The 22,816-nt window shown below is 45.1% G+C and overlaps 1 protein-coding gene and 1 long non-coding RNA gene across 3 annotated transcripts; one reads left to right on the plus strand and one right to left on the minus strand.

Annotated features, from left to right (window-relative positions):
* Nucleotides 1-5,382: 5,382 nt before the first annotated feature.
* Nucleotides 5,383-8,735, minus strand: LOC116821484 (uncharacterized). Its single transcript, XR_004372920.2, has 2 exons — nucleotides 7,893-8,735; nucleotides 5,383-6,932 (listed from the first exon to the last, which is right to left on the minus strand). It is a non-coding gene; the product is annotated as an uncharacterized LOC116821484 (long non-coding RNA).
* A 545-nt stretch (nucleotides 8,736-9,280) lies between these two features.
* Nucleotides 9,281-21,767, plus strand: PLEK2 (pleckstrin 2). Of its 2 annotated transcripts, XM_032774731.2 has the most exons (9): nucleotides 9,283-9,677; nucleotides 13,613-13,777; nucleotides 15,008-15,189; nucleotides 15,478-15,569; nucleotides 15,939-16,126; nucleotides 17,451-17,552; nucleotides 18,845-18,928; nucleotides 20,046-20,124; nucleotides 20,877-21,767. In XM_032774731.2, exons 1-9 carry the CDS (start codon nucleotides 9,444-9,446, stop codon nucleotides 21,002-21,004), a joined length of 1,254 nt encoding a protein of 417 aa, XP_032630622.1. In that variant the 5' UTR covers nucleotides 9,283-9,443; the 3' UTR covers nucleotides 21,005-21,767. The 2 variants fall into 2 exon arrangements, with proteins under 2 accessions (XP_032630623.1, XP_032630622.1); XM_032774732.2 differs by lacking the exon at nucleotides 20,046-20,124 and having other exon boundaries at nucleotides 9,281-9,677; nucleotides 20,877-20,948.
* Nucleotides 21,768-22,816: the final 1,049 nt, after the last annotated feature.

The raw sequence follows: 22,816 nt of genomic DNA on the forward strand, positions 1-22,816 counted from the left end.
AGATGGACGCATATTCCTATATCTGGCACCACCCCAGCCTTGGCAACGGAGTAATTATCGGAGGGGATATTATATCTATATGGTTCTCCAGGTGCTGTGGCTCACCGTGGGCGTTTCACTGACATTTACACAGGATGCCTGGGAAAGGTGCATGCTGACATGCATCTTTCTGAACAGTGGCATGTTACAGGAAGCTGCAAGCAGGACTTTTTTCCCAGCCGGAAAACTCACAGTGGGATGTCAACATGCCCATTGTGATCCTTGAGAGACCCTGCTTACCCGTTACAATGTGCCTTGGTCCATGAAACCGTATAACAGGGAAGCTTGCAGGAGCCAGGCACGTTCACTACAGGCTGAGCAGGTGCAGAATGACTGTGGAGTGTGCTTTATTGGCTGTCGTTAAAAGGGAGAGACTGGAGAAGTCCCTACGGAAGCTAAGACAGTGGGCGGGAAGCAGCATCCCAGCAATTATTACCGGTGCCTGTTCCTCCATAAATAATTTGTGAAGGGAAGGTGAAACCTTCAGTGACGAATGGACTCCAGGCTTCAACGCCTGAGGCTGAATTTTGCACCAGGCCAGCGAGCAGTGGCTACTGATGAGGCCCAGACGGCTGCTTCAAGTAGGAATGCCTAAAGGAGCACTTTGAGGCCTGAAAGCCAAGCCAGTAATGTTGGGGTGCCTTCCACAGCATTAAGTGCAAGTGCACACAGGCAGTTACCCTGCAGTGGTCTGCAATTATTTGCATGCCTATTATTACTTGTGTACAGTATGTGTTAACTTTCTGTAATAATAAAAACGTTGTGACAGACCAAGAAATCCTTTATTAAAATACTAAAATACAGTACATTAAACAGGAAGTGGGGTACCGGGTTGATAGCATTACACTCACAGGTTGAATATGTTCTTCTTGAGGGCTCTGCCCTGACTGCCACTGGATTGAATATGCTGCATGGTGATGGGGGTGAGTGCATAGGTAAGGGTCTCAGTCTATCAGGCTGTGAAGGCGTGAACCGTATTGTGTTGGGGCAGTGTGGTTGTGTAGAACCATGAGATGCTGGAGAGGGTGTTTTGAAGGAAACAGTGGGGCACAACAGGTTTGGGCTTCCAGTCTGCGATGGGGTGAGGCAGCCCACGGCTAAGTGCATCATGCCTGCATGTCTACCCATTGACTGCAGGCGGTCTGTGTGGCGTTTCTTGAGCGCTTAGCACGCATCATGTGGTTCCTTGGCTGCTCCTCCTTTTAAGGCCCTCTGTGTTCTCCCTCCACTTTGTTACATTTTTATTTCTGTGGAATACGACCTGACTGCTTTCACCATGTCTTCCTTCGATTTCTTCTCTTCTTTTGGATGAGGTGCTCTGTGGGATAGCTGCCCACAATGCACCACTCACAACAGCGCTGCAACTGGTGCAAGTGTGGACACACTGCAGCGCTGGTTGCTGTCAGTGTGGACACACTGCAGCGCTGGCCGTACACAGCTGTATGACCACAGCTGTAACTACCAGCGCTGCAAAACTGTGAGTGTAGCCATGGCCTCAGTTGATAAGGAGGAGGGCCTTTTAACCCTCTCGGACTGATTCCTACCCCTCTCTTGCAGCTGTCTGTCCTAAGTTTATCACAATATGTAAATACACAAAACCACAAACATTATCTCCCCACATGTCTTCTGTCCCTTAATTATTTTGCAGGATGTTTAACCCTTTCTAGCCAAGCATCAAAAATCCTTTCAGTGTGACAGCCCTTCTCGGGGTCCACTCTCTCTCAGGGTTAAGCCATAGGCTCCTCCACCTCCTGGAACCCCACTGCTCAGAGCCTTTGGCCCACCCGTCTCTCACTAATCTCCCTTCATTCTACTGCTCCCCAGTCACTTACTGCACAATGCGCTGTCCACTGGGGGAAAGTTTATCCCCCACTGCCACCAGTTGTCACAGAGTCACCAGGGTGATGCTCTGGGATTACTCCATATAAAGCCACACAGGACTCTGTGGGAGCATGCCTCCTTTCTCTGAGCATTCTGGCTTCAGAGAAAGACGCTTCCGCAGCATTGACCTTTATGGGTCTGACCTCAGAGCATTCAGCATCCCCTTCCACACTGTGTGCTTCCTACAGCGAGTCTGCCTGGGTGGGGCTCCTGGGGAAGCCAGAGCGCCCTGCACCCCAACTCCACAGTCAGATGTGACTCTCAGCCAGTGTAAAATGGAAGGTTTATTGGTCAACAGGAACACAGTGTAAAACAAAACTTGTTGGCACAGAAATCAGTGACTTTCAACCAAGTCCATCTTGGGGAGTCCTGAGCCAGGCACCCTGGACTCCCCCTCTCCCAGTCCCCCCAAACAGACTGCCAGCTTCCAGCAACCTGACTTCAGACACCCCCGTTGCTGCTCCTCCTTCTCTTTGTCTTGCTTTTTGGGCAGTCACCTGGTTGGTTGCATCCCCCTCCTGGGTCTCAGGTTACAAAGGGCACTGTCATAGCATATGTGCAGGCAGCTGGAGCAGCTTCACCTCCCCCAGAGGTTTCAGCCAAAGTTGCACACCCCTATTCCCATCACTGAGGTATTAGTGCAGCACACAGGGAAACTGAGGCACACACAGTAGTCATGCAAAACAGTAAAACTCACATAGGCTCAACAGTAAGACTCTCATACAACATAACAAGGGAAATCCCCACTTCATCATAGGCTGACAGTAAACTTGATTAAGGCTTGATTGAGATCCTTGTTGAAGTGGTACCTTCTTACTCAACAGATCTGTTCTGTGTGTTCAGAGCATCCGCTCACTTCAATAGCTAAAGTTTTTACTACAGCTATTGCTATAGATCTAACAGTGAACTGGAGTAATCCTGCTGTACATTAGCAACAGAATTGTTTCACTAAATTCTAATTGCAGCCCAAATTCTCTTTCAAGTTACACTTGGGCAATAATCTGGAGACAATGGGTAGTGTAGGTATAACTGAGGGCCAAATTTGACCTGGTCACTAACTATTACTAGTGGTGCATAAATTAGAAAGATCCCATCCGGACTTTCAGGTCCCAAACTGACTCTGCAAGGCTGCCAGTTTAAAACCATATGTGCACATCTTTTATTTACAAACTTACCTGATTTGCTGTGGAGTCACTGAGACACAAGAACTGTGGATAGCAGTAAGGCTAGAGAGACAGACTTTGGAGCAGAAGCTCCACACTGAGGTGACAGAAAAGTGTTGTTTCTCATGAATTTTTATGCAATAATTAAATGATAAACCCAGCTCTGAATCTGGATAGCTACACTGTTCCTAAGAAGCACTAACCCATCCATCTGCACTTAGTTTTTTTAATGCTTTGAAATGGCTGCTGTTGATTAGGTTTTACCAACTTTTGTCGTATTATCTAGACATTTTTCATCATATTCCTTTGAATGATGGGTTTTTTTATATTTATTTGCAAAGTCCCCAAATTATTTCCTCAAAGGGAACTGTTTTGATATTTAAAAAAAGGCATTAATGGCCACAGCCAAGCACATGTAAGTAGACATAGGCCTGGTCTACACTAGAAATGTTGCCAGCACAGCAAAGTCAGTTAGGGGCAGGGCCGGCTTTAGGAAGTGCAGGGCCCAATTCGAACATTTTCAGCGCGGCCCCGGCAGGGATGACTGAAAAAAAAAAAAAACATAAAGAAAAGCCTTTCATTTCTTAGCAACTGGTTCCCTATAAAAAGTTCTGCCACAGTATGTATTTTTTGTACCAATAGGGTTACCATACGTCCGTATTTTCCTCTCAGATGGCAATTTAAGAACCAAAAAGCCTGACATGTCCGGGAAAATACAGATGTATGTTAACCCTACCTAAAGTTCTTTTTTAAAAAGATGGGTCTGAACTAGAAATGAGCTCTGCCACTCCCTGAGGGTGTGCTAGGGTGCATGTGGGGGTCCCAGCTGCTCCATACCCACCTCATTGAAGCAGGTGTGCAGGCTTACTTCCCTGGGAACTGCAGGGCACCAGTGGACATGGGGCTGGCTAGAGGTGTGCCAGGGGGAGGGGCCTGGAGATAGGGTCTGGCTGCAGGCTGGGCAAGGGGTATGGGGCAGGGTGGAGACAGGGGGTGTGGGTGGGCTGGCTGGCTTCAGGCAGGGGGGTGCAGCAGGGGTTGGTTGGAGACAGGGCACGGGATGCAGGGCGGGCTGGAGACCGGGGTTGGTGCAGGGCTGGAGGCAAGGCAGGAGGTGCGGGGCTGGCTGGAGACGGGCTGGCTGTGGGCACCGGGTGCAGGGCTGGCTGCAGACGGGAACTGGTGCAGGCAGGGCAGGAGGTGTGGGGTTAGTGCAGGCAGGGGGTGCAGCAGGGGTTGGCTGCGGGCAACTGGTGCAGGTACAGGGGGTACAGCCTATCCTGTATGGTGAGTGCCCCCTCCTCTTCCCTCCCCCACCAGGGTAGCAGCAGCAGCCCGGGGCTCAGGGGCTATTTAAAGGGCCGGGGGCTCCCCTGCTTCCACTGCCCTAGCCCTGTAAATAGCTGTGGGAGCCCTGGGGAAGTGGCGGGGCTCCAGGGACTATTTAAAGGACCAGAGCGGCAGAGGCAGCTGGAGCGCCCCCCCCACTCCAGGGCTCTGGGGGCTATTTAAAGAGCCTGGGGCTCCCCTGCTTCTACTGCCCCAGCCCTTTAAATAGCTGAGGGAGCCCTGGGGAAGCGGTGTGGCTTTGGTGACTATTTAAAGGACCGGGGCGGCAGAGGCAGCTGGAGCCCCGGCCCTTTAAATAGCCCCTGGAGCCCCCTGCTACCCCAGGGCTCTGGGGGTATTTAATGGGCCCGGGGCTCCCCTTCTTCTACCACCCCAGCCCTTTAAATAGCCATGGGAACCCTGGGGAAGCGGTGGGGCTCCGGTGGCTATTTAAAGGGCCAGGGTGGTAGAAGCGACAGGTGCCCTGGACTTTTTACATAGCCCCCAGAACCCCACAGCCCTACCCCAGGGCTCCAGCAGTGGGGCTCTGGTGGCAATTTAAAGAGCCTGGGGCTCCAGCCCCTGCTGCAAGCCCCAGGCCTTTTAAATTGCCCCCCTGGGGAAGCTGGGCCATCCCGGTACAGTGCACTGGCTTTTGCCAGTACACCATACTGGGGCTTGGGCAAGGGGGCCCTCTTAGGGGCGGGGCCCAATTCAGGGGAATTGGTTGAATTGTCCTAAAGCTGGCCCTGGTTAGGGGTGTGATTTTTTTTCTGACAATTATATATTGGCAAAAGCCTTAGGGTAGATACAATTATATTGGCAACAGTACTTTTTTGCCAGTATAAGCTAAGCCTACCAGAGGAAGATTTGCTGGTACAGTTATGTTGGTATAGCTAGACTGACAACCCTTTTCTAATGTAGGCCTGGCATTACAGTAACAAATGAATGTGTGTGCGCACAGGTGCAAGCCAGTGGAGGAACACATTTTTATTTAGTTAACAGATTTATGGGTCCAGCTTTCAAAAAGCTTACAGGAGAACAATGTAAAGATAACAGTACATAAATCTCATGGTTATGTGTACTCTTCAAAACAAAGAGAGGAATTTCCACTACACAAGCAAATGTCATTTCAAAATATCAGCCACACCACAGAAGAGAGGCTGACCCCATTCGGATGGAGGTGTTTTTATAGTTAGTTTCCATCTTAGGTACGTCACCTCATAACCACTAGCTTTAGAGCTAAATGTATAATGGTGTACTACTGTGGAGGGTGAAGGCCTGGTTTTCAAAGCTTTAAAATATGTAGGCTCCCAGAAACCCAAGGTTTGCATGCTGGCAATGTGCACTCAGCCATTCATCTTTCTGAGGTAGGCAAACAGATCATGCAGTTACTATAATAATGGTGCTTTGGACAAATCCTAAAAAAGGGGGAAATGTCATCTGGTCCTGGTGGACACTAAAGATCCCTTGTTCCTCTTTGGAAGTGATAGGATGACTTTGGTGACTTTGGCTAAAATTTGCTCTTCCCCTGACTTGTGCACTGAAGTGTGTGCTCTGTGGCTGTTGGTGACTTCTGAAAACAAGTGGGCTAAACTGAAATGTAAAGATGTTTTCTGGGTCAGGTTACAGCAGCAGCCAAAAATCCTACTGTATCTGTATCCTACCATTTTGTAATGGTGCATAATGTCTACCTACTGCTTACGCTGAGGAGCCTCCAATGCCCCTTTCATCTCAGAGACAGTTGCATTTCAGTAATGTTTTATGTCAATCCCATAGTGTATATAGTGCCTTGGGATCCTTTGGAGTGAGAGTTGGTAATAAAAATATAAGGCACCACTGTCCTGTTATTAAAACCTTGTACTGACTTATGAAAACTAAAAATGCTCTTTACAAATGGACTTGGGGAAAACTTTTTTCTCCATCTCTATTTCAGTATCATCTTGTTCCCACAAAAGAAATGAGATGTTCTGCAGAGTTATTTTCCTTCTGGGGTAGGGTCATTAGAAGGAGGACAGACTTTAGTGTAACACTTGGAGATCTGATAGCTTTTGCTAGTGCTCCCTAGAATTGTATGGTTTGAGACTCCTGGTAGAACTTCCTCAGTGGAGGGCCCTCTGCTCCAGAACTCACTCCCCCTGTTGACCTTCAGGTTATGGCATAAGGCCGATATCTCATGCTTTTGCCTGAATGATGTTAGTATTGAGTTCATTCTGTGGAATAGTCTTTGTGGACAGTCTATTATTAGTCCTGATTGTTCAATACAGTGTGTTGTGTACATATTGTATGTGTACCCCTGAGACTGTTTTGTGTTGATTACATTTTATAAACTAGTTCACACATTTCATCAGCTTTCAGAGAGAAATATTATAGACAGCCATCTGTTGTCCACCATGGGAAGATTTTGGTTCACAACCTGCAGTTGTTAACAATAAAATTCTTCAGGACTGCAGGTACTTTCTCACAGAAAATGTGGCCCACAGGTGTCTGCTCACTCCCCTTGGTACATGCATGGGTGGTCTGTGTGCAGAAGAGAAAGAAGCCAGCTCACTGTTTAGATCCTCAACAATTATCAGTTCTTGAGTAATTCTGAGATCACTGTCTGAGTAAGAGACACTCGTGCAGGCTTCTACCTGTCTTCCCTAGCATGAAGCTGTTACCCACCAGTTTGCGAGCTGCATGCAGTAACAAGTTGAACAATTCTGGAATTCTGGCCTCAAGCCGTAATGCCCTACAGTGGAATATTAGACTGCAACTGCTGTTTATCTAAAGGGTGCATGTCTGGACTTTATGTTAACTCACAATAATGAGATAACACATATTCAGTGTAGTTACACCCACTGCTTTTCTTTATTCAGTGTCCTAATGAACTGGCTTTTGTGAGTGGCTTATAAATTATCTTTAAACGTTAATTCTGCACTAAAACTTAATATTGGTGGGCCAGCTTAGGAAGGAATTGTATGCCATCTTGAAGTTTAGAAAGGTGATTACAACTATATTGTGTAAGACATTTAGAAACTTAAAAACACCTCTCTTGCCTCGTTATCTACTTTGGTGTTTTTCCAATTGCAGCCATCAGTTTTCTCCCCATTCCATGCTTTTAAATCTATGTGTTAGTCCAATATTTATTGCACTTACTATCTCTTGATCAAAAGTCAAACTTCACAATCAGATGAATTCAAGGGAGTTAGGTGCCTAACTTCCATTGAATTTCCACATAAGTTTCCTTTAGGCTTCTTTCAAAATTCCAGCCTATATATTTTGAACATTTATAGCAACTGATTTTTCTGACTTTGAATAACACAAATTACACTGGGGGGCGGAGGGGGGAGAAAATCCATTATTTCCCATATACTCTCCCCAGTGGTCAGTGCAGGATTGTAAAATTCCTGCTGTTTTGTCAGGTTCAAATACCTTTAAAGTGGCTTTACCTTCCTTGCCAGATAGAGTAAAACAATGTCGTAAAGATAAAAGAATTACCTGCTTGTTCCTTTTCCTCAGTGTGTGTGTGAGCATGACAGTTTGATCTGTACAAATGTACAGCAGTTAGTGATTAAGACATCCCAGCTTGGGACTCATACTTTGGATTGTTGTCTGGGACAGCATCAGGAAAGCAGAGGCATTGCTGCTCCTTTGTTGTTTTTTATACTGTCAATGTACAAAGACTGATTTTAATTTCCTTAGTGTTGTATCAGCCAGGCAAGGTACTAACAAACTTCAACAGGACTTTATTTTTAAAGTGGAAACTTCTTTACCAAGCTGCTGCTGCACCCTCTGTAACTCTCACTCTGCCTCCTCAACTCCTCCCCCCTCCTTCCTGTTTCCTGTCCTTTTCAGACTCCCAACAACCAGTGCTCCCAGTTCTAATAATTTGAAGCAACATGTAAACACCACACTCAACGCTCTAGAAAAAGGCAAGTATTTCTACATAGGAAAGTATCATACTTAAAAAAAACAGCTGTCCTCTCTGATTCAGATTCTGTTAGCTGATATTGATTTGTTTGATCAAAGCCTAAATAAGTGGATGTATCATGGCCAAGATTTTTTAAAATTAGTGTTGAAAGTTAGTCTAGACGCAATAAATCGACCTCCGAGCGCTTTCCTGTCGACTCCTATACTCCAGCACTGCGAGAGGTGCAGGCAGAGTCCGTGGCAGCAGTCGACTCACTGCGGTGAAGACACCATGGTAAGTCGATCTAAGTATGTCGACTTCAGCTATGGTATTCACATAGCTGAAGTTGCATAACTTAGATCGATCCCCCTTCCCCCCCAGTGTAGACCAGGGCTATGTCTATGTTCAGGCACCCAAATATAGGACCTAAATTTCAGAAGTGATGAGCACCTTGAAGCTTCAGTAGATGTCATGCTTTTTGGGCAGGGGATTGGGGGGGCCTCATTCACAGCATTTCTAACTATCAGGTAATTAATTTAGTTGCCTAAAATTAGATTTAGAAGCCTAAATTTAGGCAGACACTTTGGATAATTTTGGCCACATCTTTAGAGGGCTCTCTAAGCCCAAAATACGGGTTTTGTGTTTTAAAAACAACAAGTCTTATAAAGCCCAACATAAATTATTTCAACACCTTTACAATAATTCATGCTCAAGAATATCTTGTCCTTTAAGGTGTCCAGCAGTTCAGTATCCCTACAATTATTTGCAGTGTTGATCTCAGGATATGAGAGAGACAAGGTGCGTGAGGTAATATCTTTTATTGAAGTAAAAGATATTACCTCCCTCATCTTGTCTCTCTCATATTCCTGTACCTATTTGTGAGGAGAAACTTCATACCACATACTGAACTCTCTGGAATCTTGATGGACCGAATAATAGAGCTTCTACTGCTTCCCTCCCTCACTTTCCACCTACAGAATACCTGTCTCTTCCCTGATTCATATAATTTTGCAGCTGCTTGTCCTGAGTCACCCAATGGGCGTTTTTCTACTATACTGAGGTCTATGGAATCAGCACTGCAATCCTGTTGAACTTTCACTGCTCTGCATTTCCCTGAGGGCAGGTGCTGTGCCAGCTCAATGTTTAACTTCTGTCTCACAAGCAGGATAAGGGAAGGGAAAGTCAGGGCAGGAAAGAGACGTCACAGAGAAGGAGGAAGGTCCTGGAGAAATCAGTCCTCTTTAAAAACCTTGCGCAGAGGGACAGTTGGCAACTGCTTATATGTTTTGCAGCATACACTCAACTTTCTTTACTTGGCAGCCAGGATGCAGGATGTGAGTGGAATATTGAAGGAGGGATTCCTCGTTAAAAGGGTAAGAGCTCAGTCAAGACAGGAATTGGCTTTCTTTTGAAACGGATATATTTTGACGGACTTAACTCTTTTAACTGACTGTTGCATCTGAAATGAGGGTCTGCTGGAGCCAGGCCTAGTGCAAGTGTTTGAAAGTAGTTATAGGTTCTACTGTTAAGCTCTTCTTCAAAGAGAATTTTTCTCAAATGTGTAAAATCTTTCGAATTGGTGGATGCATTTTAAGTGCAACCACAGAACTTCTGTCTAAGGTGCATGTATTTATAGAGTTAACCTCTCTGGTTCTGGTTCCCTGCACCGATGTTTTCATAGTGGGTGGAAGAGCCATTGGTTATCAAAAAAACAACATTATACACTCACCAGAACATTCCTCAGCAAATTGCAGGTAGAGGAACCTAGCAGAAGCCTGCGGTAGCAAAGGGATGGAGGTGGGAGTTAGAGTGAGGAGTGAAGCTTTCAATCTCTGCTCTTGGAAGAGGCTTAGAGCCTCTCTGAGGCTAATTAGATTGGCATTTTGCGTTCCACAGCCTGTGCAAGGGGAATTCAGAAAGAAAGAAAGGAAGAGAAAGTATCAGCTTTATAGAAGATCAGAACATGTGCATGAATGCAGGCACATTATGAAACAGGACACACTCTCATGGCTGCGCATAAGAGGCTTTCAGCTAAAACCATGGAGACAGCAACTGAAAGAAGATCTGTGTTGCAGGTCTTCCCACCCCCTTGCAGGGCTGGATCACAACCAGTAGTGGAAAGGGGAACTTATTTCTGGGCAGCAGATGCAGAAGCTTGTTATTATGGGTCTGTCTTAATTGTTAATAATTGTCTTTATTTTAACACAGAAAGGGCAGTGCCGATCAGGAGCTTGTGAGGCTTAAGCCACCTTGGGAAACGCTTCTGTGCACTATACAGCAGCATCACTAGTGCTAATGTGAAGGGTGTGACCCAAGCAGGGCTCCCAAGGCAGCTCAGGTAGTAAGAACTCCCCACTGTCTGACAGCCATTCTCAGCCAGGGAAGATGAGGACCTCTGCTCCTCACTGAGAACACCCAGGAGCAGAGCTTTTGCTGCTTTTTTCCCCTCCGTTTCTGTTGGAAATTTTTAAATTAAATATTTAATTTAGGTGGGTTTGTCCTGAACTGGAATATTTTGGATTGTAAAGTGGCCCCAAAACCTTTTGTTTTGAGTCATTTCAACAGAAAAATGAGTTTCCTGAGTATGGTTCATTGCCTGATAGGAGTTGTAGTTCAGGCCCCCATTCTCTCCTATGAGCTGGTGTCCCTGGACAGTCTACCTTTCTCATCATGCAATGAAGTCTTCCCTCTGAGCAATATGGTGTTTCATGGCAGTGACGTGACTACTGGTGCATGATAGGTTTGTCCAGCCAGGGAGCCTTGCCCAGAGGGGAGAATGGGGGTAGTGGTAATCAGGTGAACTGAACAACTCCCATGAGTCAATGTGCCATCATAGAGAAATACAGTTGACAGTTGAACTGGTCTGTTCAAGAAACTGAAGCTAAACACTTTGATTTTGAGAATGTTGACAAGTTGTGTTTGGATTGAAAAGGCTGAAGTGAAATGTTTTGTTTCCCAATGACATTTTTTTCTAAACTTTTCATTCTGCAAAAAAACTTGATATTTCACCTTTTTGTCCAATATGGGACAAAAACATTGAAATAGGAGAATTTTCTGTTGAATGCAAATTCCAGTTTTCACTCAGCTCTACCCAGGAGGCATAAATGCACCAGAGCAACTGTGAGGCTGTCCTGGATGCAGTGCTTAATTTGTGCCGGTGCTTGCCAAGACTGCGCCCCAGTACCTCTAGGCGTGGCCATTCATAGCCGTGGCATCTCTGGGCTTGCTGCATCAGTTATGAATGTAAAAAAATTAGTTGAGCCCTGGCACCTCTTTCATTGCAAATTAAGCACTGCCTGGATGGGCAAAGGAGTGGATTTGGAGAACCTCTTGGTCCAACTGTAGCAGTGGAAGTGAGGCAGGCAGGAAGATCTAAGGGCAGCAGCTGGAGAGGTGGTGGAAAGGGGTGAAAAGGAGGAAGGAATATAGAGTAGGAGAGAAAGGAAGGGAGAAAAGAGATTGAGGGACTGAGTGAGAGAAATGGAGTGGGGAAAAAAAAGAAGTAGAGGTTCATTAAGGTGAAGAGAGGAAACCCAGAGTGAAAGACTATGAATAAACACAAGACAAGGCCATGTAAGAGACGAGGGAAAATACATGAAGGAGAGAGACTGACTCACTAAAGGGAGAAAGAAGAAAACAGGTAAAACAGACAATGTTAACTGGAAGAAAAGTAGCTGAGGGAATCCACAGGCACTGAAAAAAGACAGAGAGAAGGAAAGCAAAAATGGAGTAAAGGAAGAGCGGAAACAAAACCAAAGGCTGATCTGGCCAGTTAACTTTTGCTTAGCATGGGCAAGATGTCTTCAGACTTAGTCAGGTTCGAGAGAACCACATTACACCAGTTTTCATAGAAATTGTTAATGTTCCCAATCCCAAACACAGTCATGACCCATGATTCCTGCAGTGACTGGACCTTGCACATTCCCCAGTCTCTGCCTTACCCACCTTTTTTAACATGGTGAAGCCTCCACTACCTTGGTATCTCACTCACTGACTGCAAAGCTTCATCTCCTGTGAAATATGTAAAGTCAGCTCCACTGCACCATAAAGCTGGAACTGCCACCACAAGACAGGACCAGGTGTGTCTGTGCCACTCCCTGGGCAAGCTCTCCTTTAAAACCAGCCTAGAGCTCCAGTTATTCACACGCCTGAATCAGAGATTTTTGTTTGTATCCCAGCACTAGAGCACAAGAGGCATTTGGCAGTTTAGCATCCTTCACTTGGCTGGGATAAAAGGAACACACAGGAAATGGAAGCATAGTGAGCAGTTTAGTCACAGGAGATGGGCAGCAGGTCTGATATGACTAAGCACCAATTTGCATTAGAGGAATGTAAGAAAAAAGCCAACTGTTTAGTCAAGAGTTTTCAAGGCTGCCTGGAACCATGGAACCTACCAACATGCAAAACTGAGAGAATTAAACTGAAATGTGCTCATCATGCAGACATGCTACTGCTGCCAGCAGGCTGGATCCTTGGAGGCGCTGAGCACGCTAACTCCCATTGACTCCAGCTCAGAGTTACAATACAGTAAATTCTGCCCAAAACCCAGCTCCCTGTTCCCAATGTTGCAGACTGGTCATTCCTCTGAGTCACTCATCCGCTTCGAGTTTTTGCCAGAAAAATTCTCACCATCAGAGATGAGGCCCATGTTTGGGAAAGATCAAAAATTGCATCTTTTGTTCAATGATTTTATAAAGACAGAGGAGATATATTGACAAAGGAAACTTGCCATGTTGAAGATCAACTTGTGAGTTTCTGGTGGTGGTAAACTGATAAATTTGAAGTTGCTTTCCTCTTGGTGGGAGAAAGAGCTGCACAAAAGGCAAACAATGAATCTGACAAAAAGATGGGGAAAAGCCCTCTTGATTTCAGATCACTTTGGGATTTAAACTACCCAGCTGCCACTAGCAGTCCTTTCCAGACTTGTCTTTTAATTGAAACAATCTAACTCATAAGAAATATGACCTTGAACGTTCTCTAAAGATATCATCAAGAGTCAGTTTAGAAAACAAAGTTCCCAGCATCCATCAAGCTCTCCTTAGAATGACTTTGGTTAAATAATTTTGGGCATTTATCAAAATTCCAGGGTAATGTTCCACAAGAAAGTCCATTGCAGTCTCTCTCCAGATTTGTTGGTTGTATTATCACAACATACATAACCATTCCAATGAGACTCCTAAAAATATGTCTTAATATAAGGATAATAAGAGTGTTACCATGTCTCTGTGCAAAAAAAAGGTAGGTGGAAAGAGAAATACTCCTCTAAACTTGTCTTTAAAAGTAACCAAGGACATTTCTTTTGGTATAGGGACATATTGTCCATAACTGGAAAGCAAGATGGTTTGTTCTGCTGCAGGACAAGCTGCTATATTATAAACTTGACGGAAGCAGGAAGGAGTCTTCTCCTAAGGGCAGGATCATTTTGGATGGTTGCACTATCACTTGCCCATGCCTGGAGTATGAGAACAGACCGGTACGTCTTGAAATATTATCGCCATTCTTTTCTTTGCAATGACTTTTTTATTTTCTGGTTTCTCCCCTTCATTCCCTTGACTTTCTCAGTCTCTTGCTCTGTTGCTCCTGCATGCCTCAAGAACTGGGACCAGTTGATGCTGATCAGCCTTTCAGCAGAGAAGACCAGGTCAAGGTGTTACTACTGGATTTCCTTATCCTGTCTCTGAAGATTTCCACTCTGGTTGTTTTTCTCTGAATACTTCAGCTCAGAGGTGCAATCATATACAAAAAAAAGTCTGTGGAGGGGAGAGTTGGTTATGGATGAAAATGCATCAGCCTTGCAGTCACACCGAGAAATTCATGAACAGCATAGTAAATGGGGAAGGTGAGAAAGAGGAAGGAATATGTTTCCCTCATCTTCCCCAATGGTTGCACGCACCTATGCTATAGCTGTATTCTTTGCCTTCCCTGAACTGTGCATCTGGGCTAGCAGCCAGCTCAGTATGCCTCTTCCTTTTATTTATTTTCTAATGAGAATTTGCTGTTGTTGAAAGTTTCTGGAGCATGAAGTCCTCTCTGTGTCTAGCCACAGGTGAGCAGCAGCAATGCAACCTTCCCCTGACTGGTACGAATCTGTGTAAATATATATTGCTGAGTCTGAATTTCAGTAAATCTGTTGTTAGAATGAGTATAGCAATGTCTTTCAGCTGTTACCCATGTAGGGCAGATTTGAACCATTAATGTACAGTGGAGTCATGTCATAGGCACATTTAACTTATGCGATTTTAACTATACGCGCTCGGCAAAACAAAAACAAAAAAAAGAGAAAAACAACAATTTAAATACTGTACCTGTAGTGCAGGTGATTCCGCCCGCCATTCCACCCAATGAGCATTTGACTATACGCCATTTTCACCTTACACACCGACTTCAGAACCTAACCCTGTGTAAGATGCAACTCCCTTGTAGATATGAAAACTCCATTTCCCAATTGTAGATCCCTGTGTTATCCGGATAATCTCTGGCCAGTCTGCTTTCTTGAGTACACTGGGTTCTGGGCATATGGCTATTACTTGGAGTTAATTGACCCCAAGACTTGAGCTGTGACCAGTGTCCTTCTAGCTATGAACTGATCAGGATTCCCTGCAGTGGTTGACAGGACTTCTGTTGCATGAGGCAGGGCATCAGGGGAACATTCTGTGTTTGTTAGATAAATGCTCTTATTGCTTTTGTACTTTTCTGTCCATAGCTGGTCATTAAGCTGAAGACAAAAACCAACACAGAATATTTCCTTGAATCTTGCTCCAGAGAAGAGCGGGACTCTTGGGCTTTGGACATTACTGGAGCCATTCATGCTGGCCACCCAGTCCAGGTTCAGCAGCTTCACAGAATGAAAAATTCCTTCAAACTTCCCTCAAACATCAGCCTCAAGTAAGTGTAAACATTTCCCACCCAGTCCTAGGATACTTTGAAATAGAAGGTATTCAATGACACATCTAGTCTATTGCTCTGCATCATGGGACTTCAGGTGAGATGATTAGTCCATTTCCCCTACACACTGTTTAGAAGGAAATTTCAGAAGGTGTCTAGTCCATTGCCCTGCTTTGGGGCAGGGCTTATTCCTTTATCCTTGATCAGTTGTGGCTTTAGGTCATATAACAATCCCTGTTTGTCTGTCTGTCCATCCATGTAACACTGCTCTCTTTTGCTCTTTTACAGCCACATAGTGGACAAAATGCATGATAACAGTAATGGAATTAAACTGACCCCCAACATGGAACAAGGCAACACATACAAAGAAAGCTTTACAGGTACATAAGCTCTGGACAACCAGCCTCCCAATGCCTGACTGTGCTGCAGAGAAAACAGAGCCACTGTGGAGCTTTTGTACAAGAACAGATTATTTTTGATACAAGAAGAGATTATGGCAAACAGAATGTACTGGCCCATCCATGCCCTGCCTCAAAACGTTCCTCACTTATAAATTTATCCCCCTCTCTAAGAAGCAAATGTAGAACCCAATGCCTTTGGTGAATCCTGCCTATGCTTGACGTTGATATGTCTTTGCCAATATGATAATGCCAGGATGGGCCAGCTGGCAGGGATGGTCTGTCTGTGTGTCTCTGTGATGAGCAAGCATGTTGTGTCTCTCTGTCTAAGAGGTGCCTTTTTCTTTGTAGGTTCTGCACTGGTGGACTGGTTGATCTCCAGTAATTTTGTTGCCTCTCGATATGAAGCTATGACATTGGCCTCCATGCTGATGGAAGAAAACTTCACCAAGCCTGTTGGAGCCCGGAGCACTGAAGCCATGCGCAATGGTGATCTGGCTGAGCAGTTCCTAGATGACTCCACAGCACTGTACACATTTGTAAGTAATGTGGCTTCTAGCAGTAGGATCTCCCCATCCCTCCTGACTCAGATTTGCTTTTAGCTGGTGCAATGGGGTCAAGACTCACCACCGCTGGCGACTCCCGCTGGTTGCTCCGGGAATTAGCTCTGTCTAGTCATGGAGCACCCTCTGTGCATGAAGCCTCCAGTCTCACCCCCTTCCGTGGGGGGACCGAGGGAGGGGGTGTTTAATATCAGTCTTTGGGACTCGCACCTGCCTCAGTGGCCAACCACAACCCACAGTCTAGCCCCTTAGCTCAGGGGCAAATTGCAGTCTGTATTGGCCACAGTCCTCTGTGGCCAGGTGCAGTATAAGTGGGGGACGCAGGCCCACCCACTACTCTGGGTCCCAACCTAGGAATCCTCTAGAGGCAGCCTCTTTCTGCCCTCCTTCATTCCCCTCTTGTCTACCTTTCTTCCCTGGGCCACTTCCCCTTTGGCCCTGTGCATCTCCTTGGCAGGGTCCACAGCCTGGCAGGAAATGGGGCTGGAGCACTCTCCTGTTCCCCTGAGCCTGCCTAGCACTGCTCTGTCTGAGGTGCTAGCTCCTTACCTCAGGAACTAGTCCTTCTCCTTCACTAGTGAGGGAGAGGCTCCCTTCTCCTATGCTAGACAGCCTTTATATAGGGCCTCGCCTAGCCCTGATTGGCTGCCTCTTCCTTCCCCTGATTGGATCTCCACATGCCTTCATTGATTGGCTGCTGGTCTATGCAGCCTCAAAGGCCTGTTCCAGAACTTTTCTCAGGGGGTGGGGCAGTCACCCCACCACAGCTGGTAAAGACGTTGTGAAGTGAGGGGGACACACTGCATGTACCAAATGGCAAAATATATATAAAAAGTGAAAAAAAATATGAAGGACAAATTAAAAATGAGAAGCCTTGGGCTTTTTAATACTTTACAAGGCTTTTTCTTCTCTCAGAGGTAAATGGCTAAATTTTGGTTATGGAGGCACCTGCAAATAAGAGAGTTACACATCTGGGTACAGCTGTAGTCTCTAGAGCTAACTCTGTTTGCATTAATGGTGGCCAGGCTGAGGCTCTGCTAAAAATCAGGGCTATTGTAAGTGTGTGTGTGTGTGTGTGTGTTGTTTTGTGGTTATTCATTTGTCCATTGTACTCTTACAACTGAGAAGATGTGCAATAGGCATATGGAATTGGATAAATATCTTTGGGAAAAAAATAACGTATTAATGACAGGTCTGTGGAAGACTATGAGGTCAGTACAAAGCTATTCTGTATATTGTTTAATTAGTGTTCATCAGAATAACCAAAACTTTTCCAGTTACTATTTTTTTCCATTTGCAGGCTGAAAGCTATAAGAGGAAACTCAGCTCCAGGGAAGAACTGCACCCCCACATCCTTGAATTAAGTGGAACAATTGTAAAACAAGGATATTTAGTAAAACAGGTATATATGACACTTGACATCTCATCTCAGTAAGAATTGAGAAAACTGACTTTAGCTGTTCTCTGGGCTGCATGGAGGGTAAAGCTGAATGCCGAGAGCAAGCTGGATAATTATATTCACTTTCAAGGGGCTTCACTATTCTTCCTCATTACCTATCCTAACCTGTCATATGGCCAACAGAATTAGCTTTCATGTTAGCAATACTGCAGAGTGAACAGCAAAGGTGGAAATGAGAAGAGAGTCTATTTGTTGATATAAATAAGTGAGCTGTGGAACTCACTGCTGAGGGATGTTACTGAGGATTATAAAATAATTTCCAGAAGAGCACAAGGGTCCTGGCCAAAATCCAAATTCTATCCTGAGTAACTATATTCACTTTCAAGGGGCTGCACTATTCTTCCTCATTACCTACCCTAACTTGTCATGCTGTGTCCCCTCACTGAGATACTTCATCCAGCATTGAAATGCAGCTAACTCGTGTACGTGTAGAACCTACTCATGCAAGCAATTATTCATGTCCATATAGTTGCTCCCATTGACTTCAAATATGAGTAATTATGTGTAAATGAATAACTGTTTGCAGGCTTATGCCCTTAGTTTGTAAAACATAGTTTATGATACTTGCTAGAACAAGCTTGCTGTTAATCCTCAGGTTTGATAGCATAAACTGATCACACACTGGGTTGGGTGAAGAAAATCCCACTACATATGTTGCTGTTAGATGTCTTTCTGGAGTTGTATGTGAAGCATTGGCCAGTGTGGGTGATGGGGTACTAGATGCACCTTCCTTTCTCCAGGGTTGAAGTGTTTTTACTGACAGTGTGAAAGAGGGGGTGAAGCAATCCAAAAGGGCCTGGAATCCCATGAATTGTCAGAGAACTCAGAGTGAATAGATTTGTTTTGAGAGCTCCAAGATAAGGGACAGGAGTCGAGTCATGTCACCTAGATTTTTCCCTTCTTTTCCTTTTAAATTATTCTGTAGTAGTGTCTGCCCTGACAGAAAAAGAAATTTGTGCATATCCCTGTAGGTGTAAAATTGCTAAATACAGATGAATGTGTGCAGCATGCACTGCCCTAGGGAAGGAAGTTCATATTGTGGTTCAGCAGAGAGGCAAGATTTCAGGGAAGAACTCTATCCTAGGTCCGTTACCGCTATAGTCTTTGACTGTACTTGAAAGTCAAAGCTTAGGCTCTTCATGGGAAATGTCATAGTTACACGGGGAGGTGCCTCTAATACAGGGCAACCACACTGACAATGAGTGGGTTAATTGTTCATCTCTCTCACTTCTCAGGGACACAAGAGGAAAAACTGGAAGGTGAGGCGTTTTGTTCTGAGGGCTGACCCTGCTTTCCTGCACTACTACGACCCGACAAAGGTGAGTGAGCAATGAGCTGCTGACCTCAGACACCAGATCTATGTACATGTCTCCTACAAACCTATAATAGTAATACAGTCAACCACACAGGAAATTGGCCTTTAGGACTGCCCTCTCCACTTCCTCTCCAGGGCCATGTGCCCCCTGAATTCCTCCACTCATTCCCCTTGGGACTTCTCGGGGATTTCCCAGGGCCACATCCCTTATGTGATTTTTTTTTTTCACTCCCACATTCTCCCTCATGCCTTAGCTCTTTTGGGATTCCTCTCTCTTCTCCCCAGAGCCATCTTCCCTCAGGGAATCCTCTCTCACACACCCCTCTCTGGGGCTGTATCACTTCTGGGATTCTTCTTTCTCCTGGCTGTGTCCTTTCTGGACTGACTCTTTGCCATCCTCAGGCTGCGTCACCTCTATGATTTTTCCGCTCTCTTCTCTTCCTTATGGTAACCTTGAATGGGGCCTGATCACAGAGTGCTAATGAGAATTTCTGCTACTCAGTTCTAAATGTGTATAATGAACAGCACAGCTTATATATGTGGATAAACAATGCTACCACTGAGTTACAATGCAGTGAAGCCCAGTACAATACAAAATAACATGTGGCTAGAAATGTTTTAGTGACATTTAAGGAGACCAAACAATGAACTTTATTTGATTGAAGCCTTCCCCAAAAGTGCTATAAACCCAAACCACACAGTCCTGGTATAACACAAGAGAGCCTGGAAGCAAAACTGATAAATTCTCACTGTCCTGGCTGAGTGAAGAGTAGAAAATGAACAAATAGCATCAACAAGGGAAAGTTTAATGGATTTTTAAAAGTTGTCAGATGTTGTTGATAAAACAGATAATAGGTTTTAAACATGATTGTTATCCTAACTCTGTCTCTTTAAATAACTAACCTCCCACAACTGTATTAAGGAGAACAGCTCTGGATAAGAAAATGATGCAACTGAATCAATGTGCTGGGAGGGCTTTCCCAAGACATGAACACACTTGTTTTAGATCTAAAATGTTCAGTGTGGTCTCGTGTCTTCACTGCTGTCCAGTATGTCTGTCTCAGGGAAGGGTTCTAATCCTTACCTCCTCCAACTGGGCCCATTTTACCTTCTCACTACAGGAAGAAAACAAACCAGTTGGTGGGTTTTCTCTCCGTGGCTGCCTTGTCTCAGCTCTGGAGGATAATGGAGTCCCAAGTGGTAAGCATGAACCTTTAGGCTGCCTGCTTTGGTAACTGAGGGCTGGTCTACTCCCTGACTAAATCTTAAGTGGGTCCCCCCCGCTCGGGCCAGCTGCTGCTGTGAGGGGCCCCCGGGCCTGCTGCTGCTGTGGGGGTCCCCCTGGGGTCAGACGCACCAGCTGCTGCTTGGGCAGTCCCTGGAGCCAGCTGCTTGGGCAGCCCTGGAATCAGCCATACTGGACCCTGCAGAAGTCATGGAGGTTGTGGAAAGTCACAGAATCCATGACTTCCAGAACCTCAGTTACAGACACGCAACCTTAATAATAAGTGACACAGTGAGACAGCGCCTTTAAAAGAAAACCACGAGGGTGAGAATGGGAAATATAACCCCATGTAAAGGAAGTTTGATGATGGGCAGGAGCAAATAGGAGATTAAATCTAATTTATTGTAGGGATTTCTAAGGAACCCATCACCATAGTATCTAACACCAATAATAATAATATTCACTATTTAGATAGTGGTTTATGTGTTCACAGTGTGTAACATGACGTGGTTATTCCACAAAACACCTCTGTGAGGTAGATTTGTATTATTATTCCCAAGAGAAACTGAGTCACAGAAGAATTAAAGGACTTGTCCAGAATCACACAGTAAGATCTACTAGTACCTTTAATTATGCTAAACTCAAATTCCACCCTCAATGAGACATATACCTGCCACAAACCAGTTCTCTACATGCACCACTAACTTGTTGCACTCTTCCTCTGCAGGAGTGAAGGGAAATGTGCAGGGCAATCTCTTCAAAATCATCACTAAAAATGACATTCATTACTACATCCAGGCCAGCTCCAAGGCAGAGCGAGCACAGTGGATTGAGGCCATCAAGCGGCTTACATGAGCAAGATATGGACTCTGTACCCAAATAGGGATCAGGGTGAATAATTGATGTTCATGAGTAAGCTTGCTGCTGTCTTTGCTGGGAGTATTGACTCTGGGATGGCTGATCATGAGATGGAAGAGCAAATCTTTTCATCCAAGTGTCCAATCTACCTCTGGCAAATCCATATCATGCTTCACCCTAAAGCAGAAAAGCCTTACTGGTCCCCATTTACTATGAGACTCGTACATTCCAGTAGCCCATGTCTATTGCAGTCACTTGACTGAATCAAGGACCGTAGGTTGGGCCAGAACTAGCACAAGCACGGGTTTCTGAGGCCACTTCCCTTGACATAACACCACAGAATCTTTTACTTAATTGAACTCTGATTGCCTCGGGGAATACCACACTGGAAGAAGCCAGTGATCTGTCCATCCACCTACTCCAGGATCCAGCCTCCTGCTGTGCTGGAAAAACTCAGGGTGCTGTAGGAACACAGGATTTGTCAGACCTGATCATACCCATGGCCTGTCTCTGACAGTGGCCAGTGCTGTAAATATTAGATGAAGAAGAGAACCCCACAATCCACCTGGGCAGCTGTGTAACAATGCATGGTAAGGAGGAGCTTTTCTCCCTGAACCCATCTGGAGATCAGTTTGAGTTGCACCAAAGGACTGATAACTAATCATTTAATCCTAGTTACTGTTGTTTCTACTTCAAACCAATAAATTTTGCACTTTTCTAGTAAACTTGAACCTTAATCATATTAAATCTAGTAATGGGGTACTTGAAACAGCTTTACCCTTTTCACATGATCTTTTCCAGAGGTCAGACTGAGAGGTGGGAAACAATGGTACTTCACCCAAGGAACAAATAGAAATTTTACCCAGATTTCACTCACAATCCCAAACATCTCCCACTGTGCCACAATAGCATTGTTATGGAATAATTTCCCCAACATAATTCACAAAACCCTTCACGTGGAAAGACTCACTTAAAGTAGGAAGGCTGGCTTGTTGACTTTCAGGGAGGTTTTCAAAGGCATGAATAGAAAATAGGCTCTTAAGTCCCATTGAAAAGTGCCCAACAGCCATTTTGTGCCTTCTGAGTATTTCCCCCTCAGGGCATACTAGCACCTCCTTTTCCCTACTGGGGACCACCCCATCACCTAGGTGCTGAGAACCCCTGATTTAGGAGCATGCTTAATACTGAAAGCATATTTTCAAAGAACATAGACTGCCCATATTATTTTAGAAAATTCTGCTTGTTTTCTGAACGCTCATAGCTAGCAACCTTTTTTTCTGCAGTGCCCAAAAGAAGCCCTTTGAAAATACTGTAGTACATGCCTTCCACTAACTCTCACAGGAACTTTGATGGCAGAGCCAGAAATGGAGCCCATGTGTCTTAAGTCTCATTGCAGTACTTTAACCACAGGCCCATCCCTCCTTGAGTTGAAGTTTTCTGTCCACCAAGCTATACACAGAAAAAATCCCCTCTCTTCAGAGAGGATTTCCCCTTTTTCCTCTATTACAACCATTAGTGGCCCTAGCCACTTTGCTGGGAGAAAAACGGTTTTGGTGCCCCCCCTGCCACCTCTCACACCATGTGCCCAAGTGTGTGGGGAGTGTGGAAAGCTGGCCAATCAGGAGCAGAGAGAGAGGGGAAAAAAAAAACAGAAGCCAAGCCGCACAGCAGTTTGCACTCCCTGGAACTTGGGGTCCAGGGCAATTGCCTTGCTCACCCAGCCCTAGAACCAGCCCCGATTACAGCCATTCATTAATTACCTGAAATTTATAGAGATGCACATTTTGGGACTGCAGTACACAAAAAGGC

The sequence above is a fragment of the Chelonoidis abingdonii genome, chromosome 4 (genome assembly GCF_003597395.2).
Source record: "Chelonoidis abingdonii isolate Lonesome George chromosome 4, CheloAbing_2.0, whole genome shotgun sequence".
Lineage (NCBI taxonomy): Eukaryota > Metazoa > Chordata > Testudines > Testudinidae > Chelonoidis > Chelonoidis abingdonii.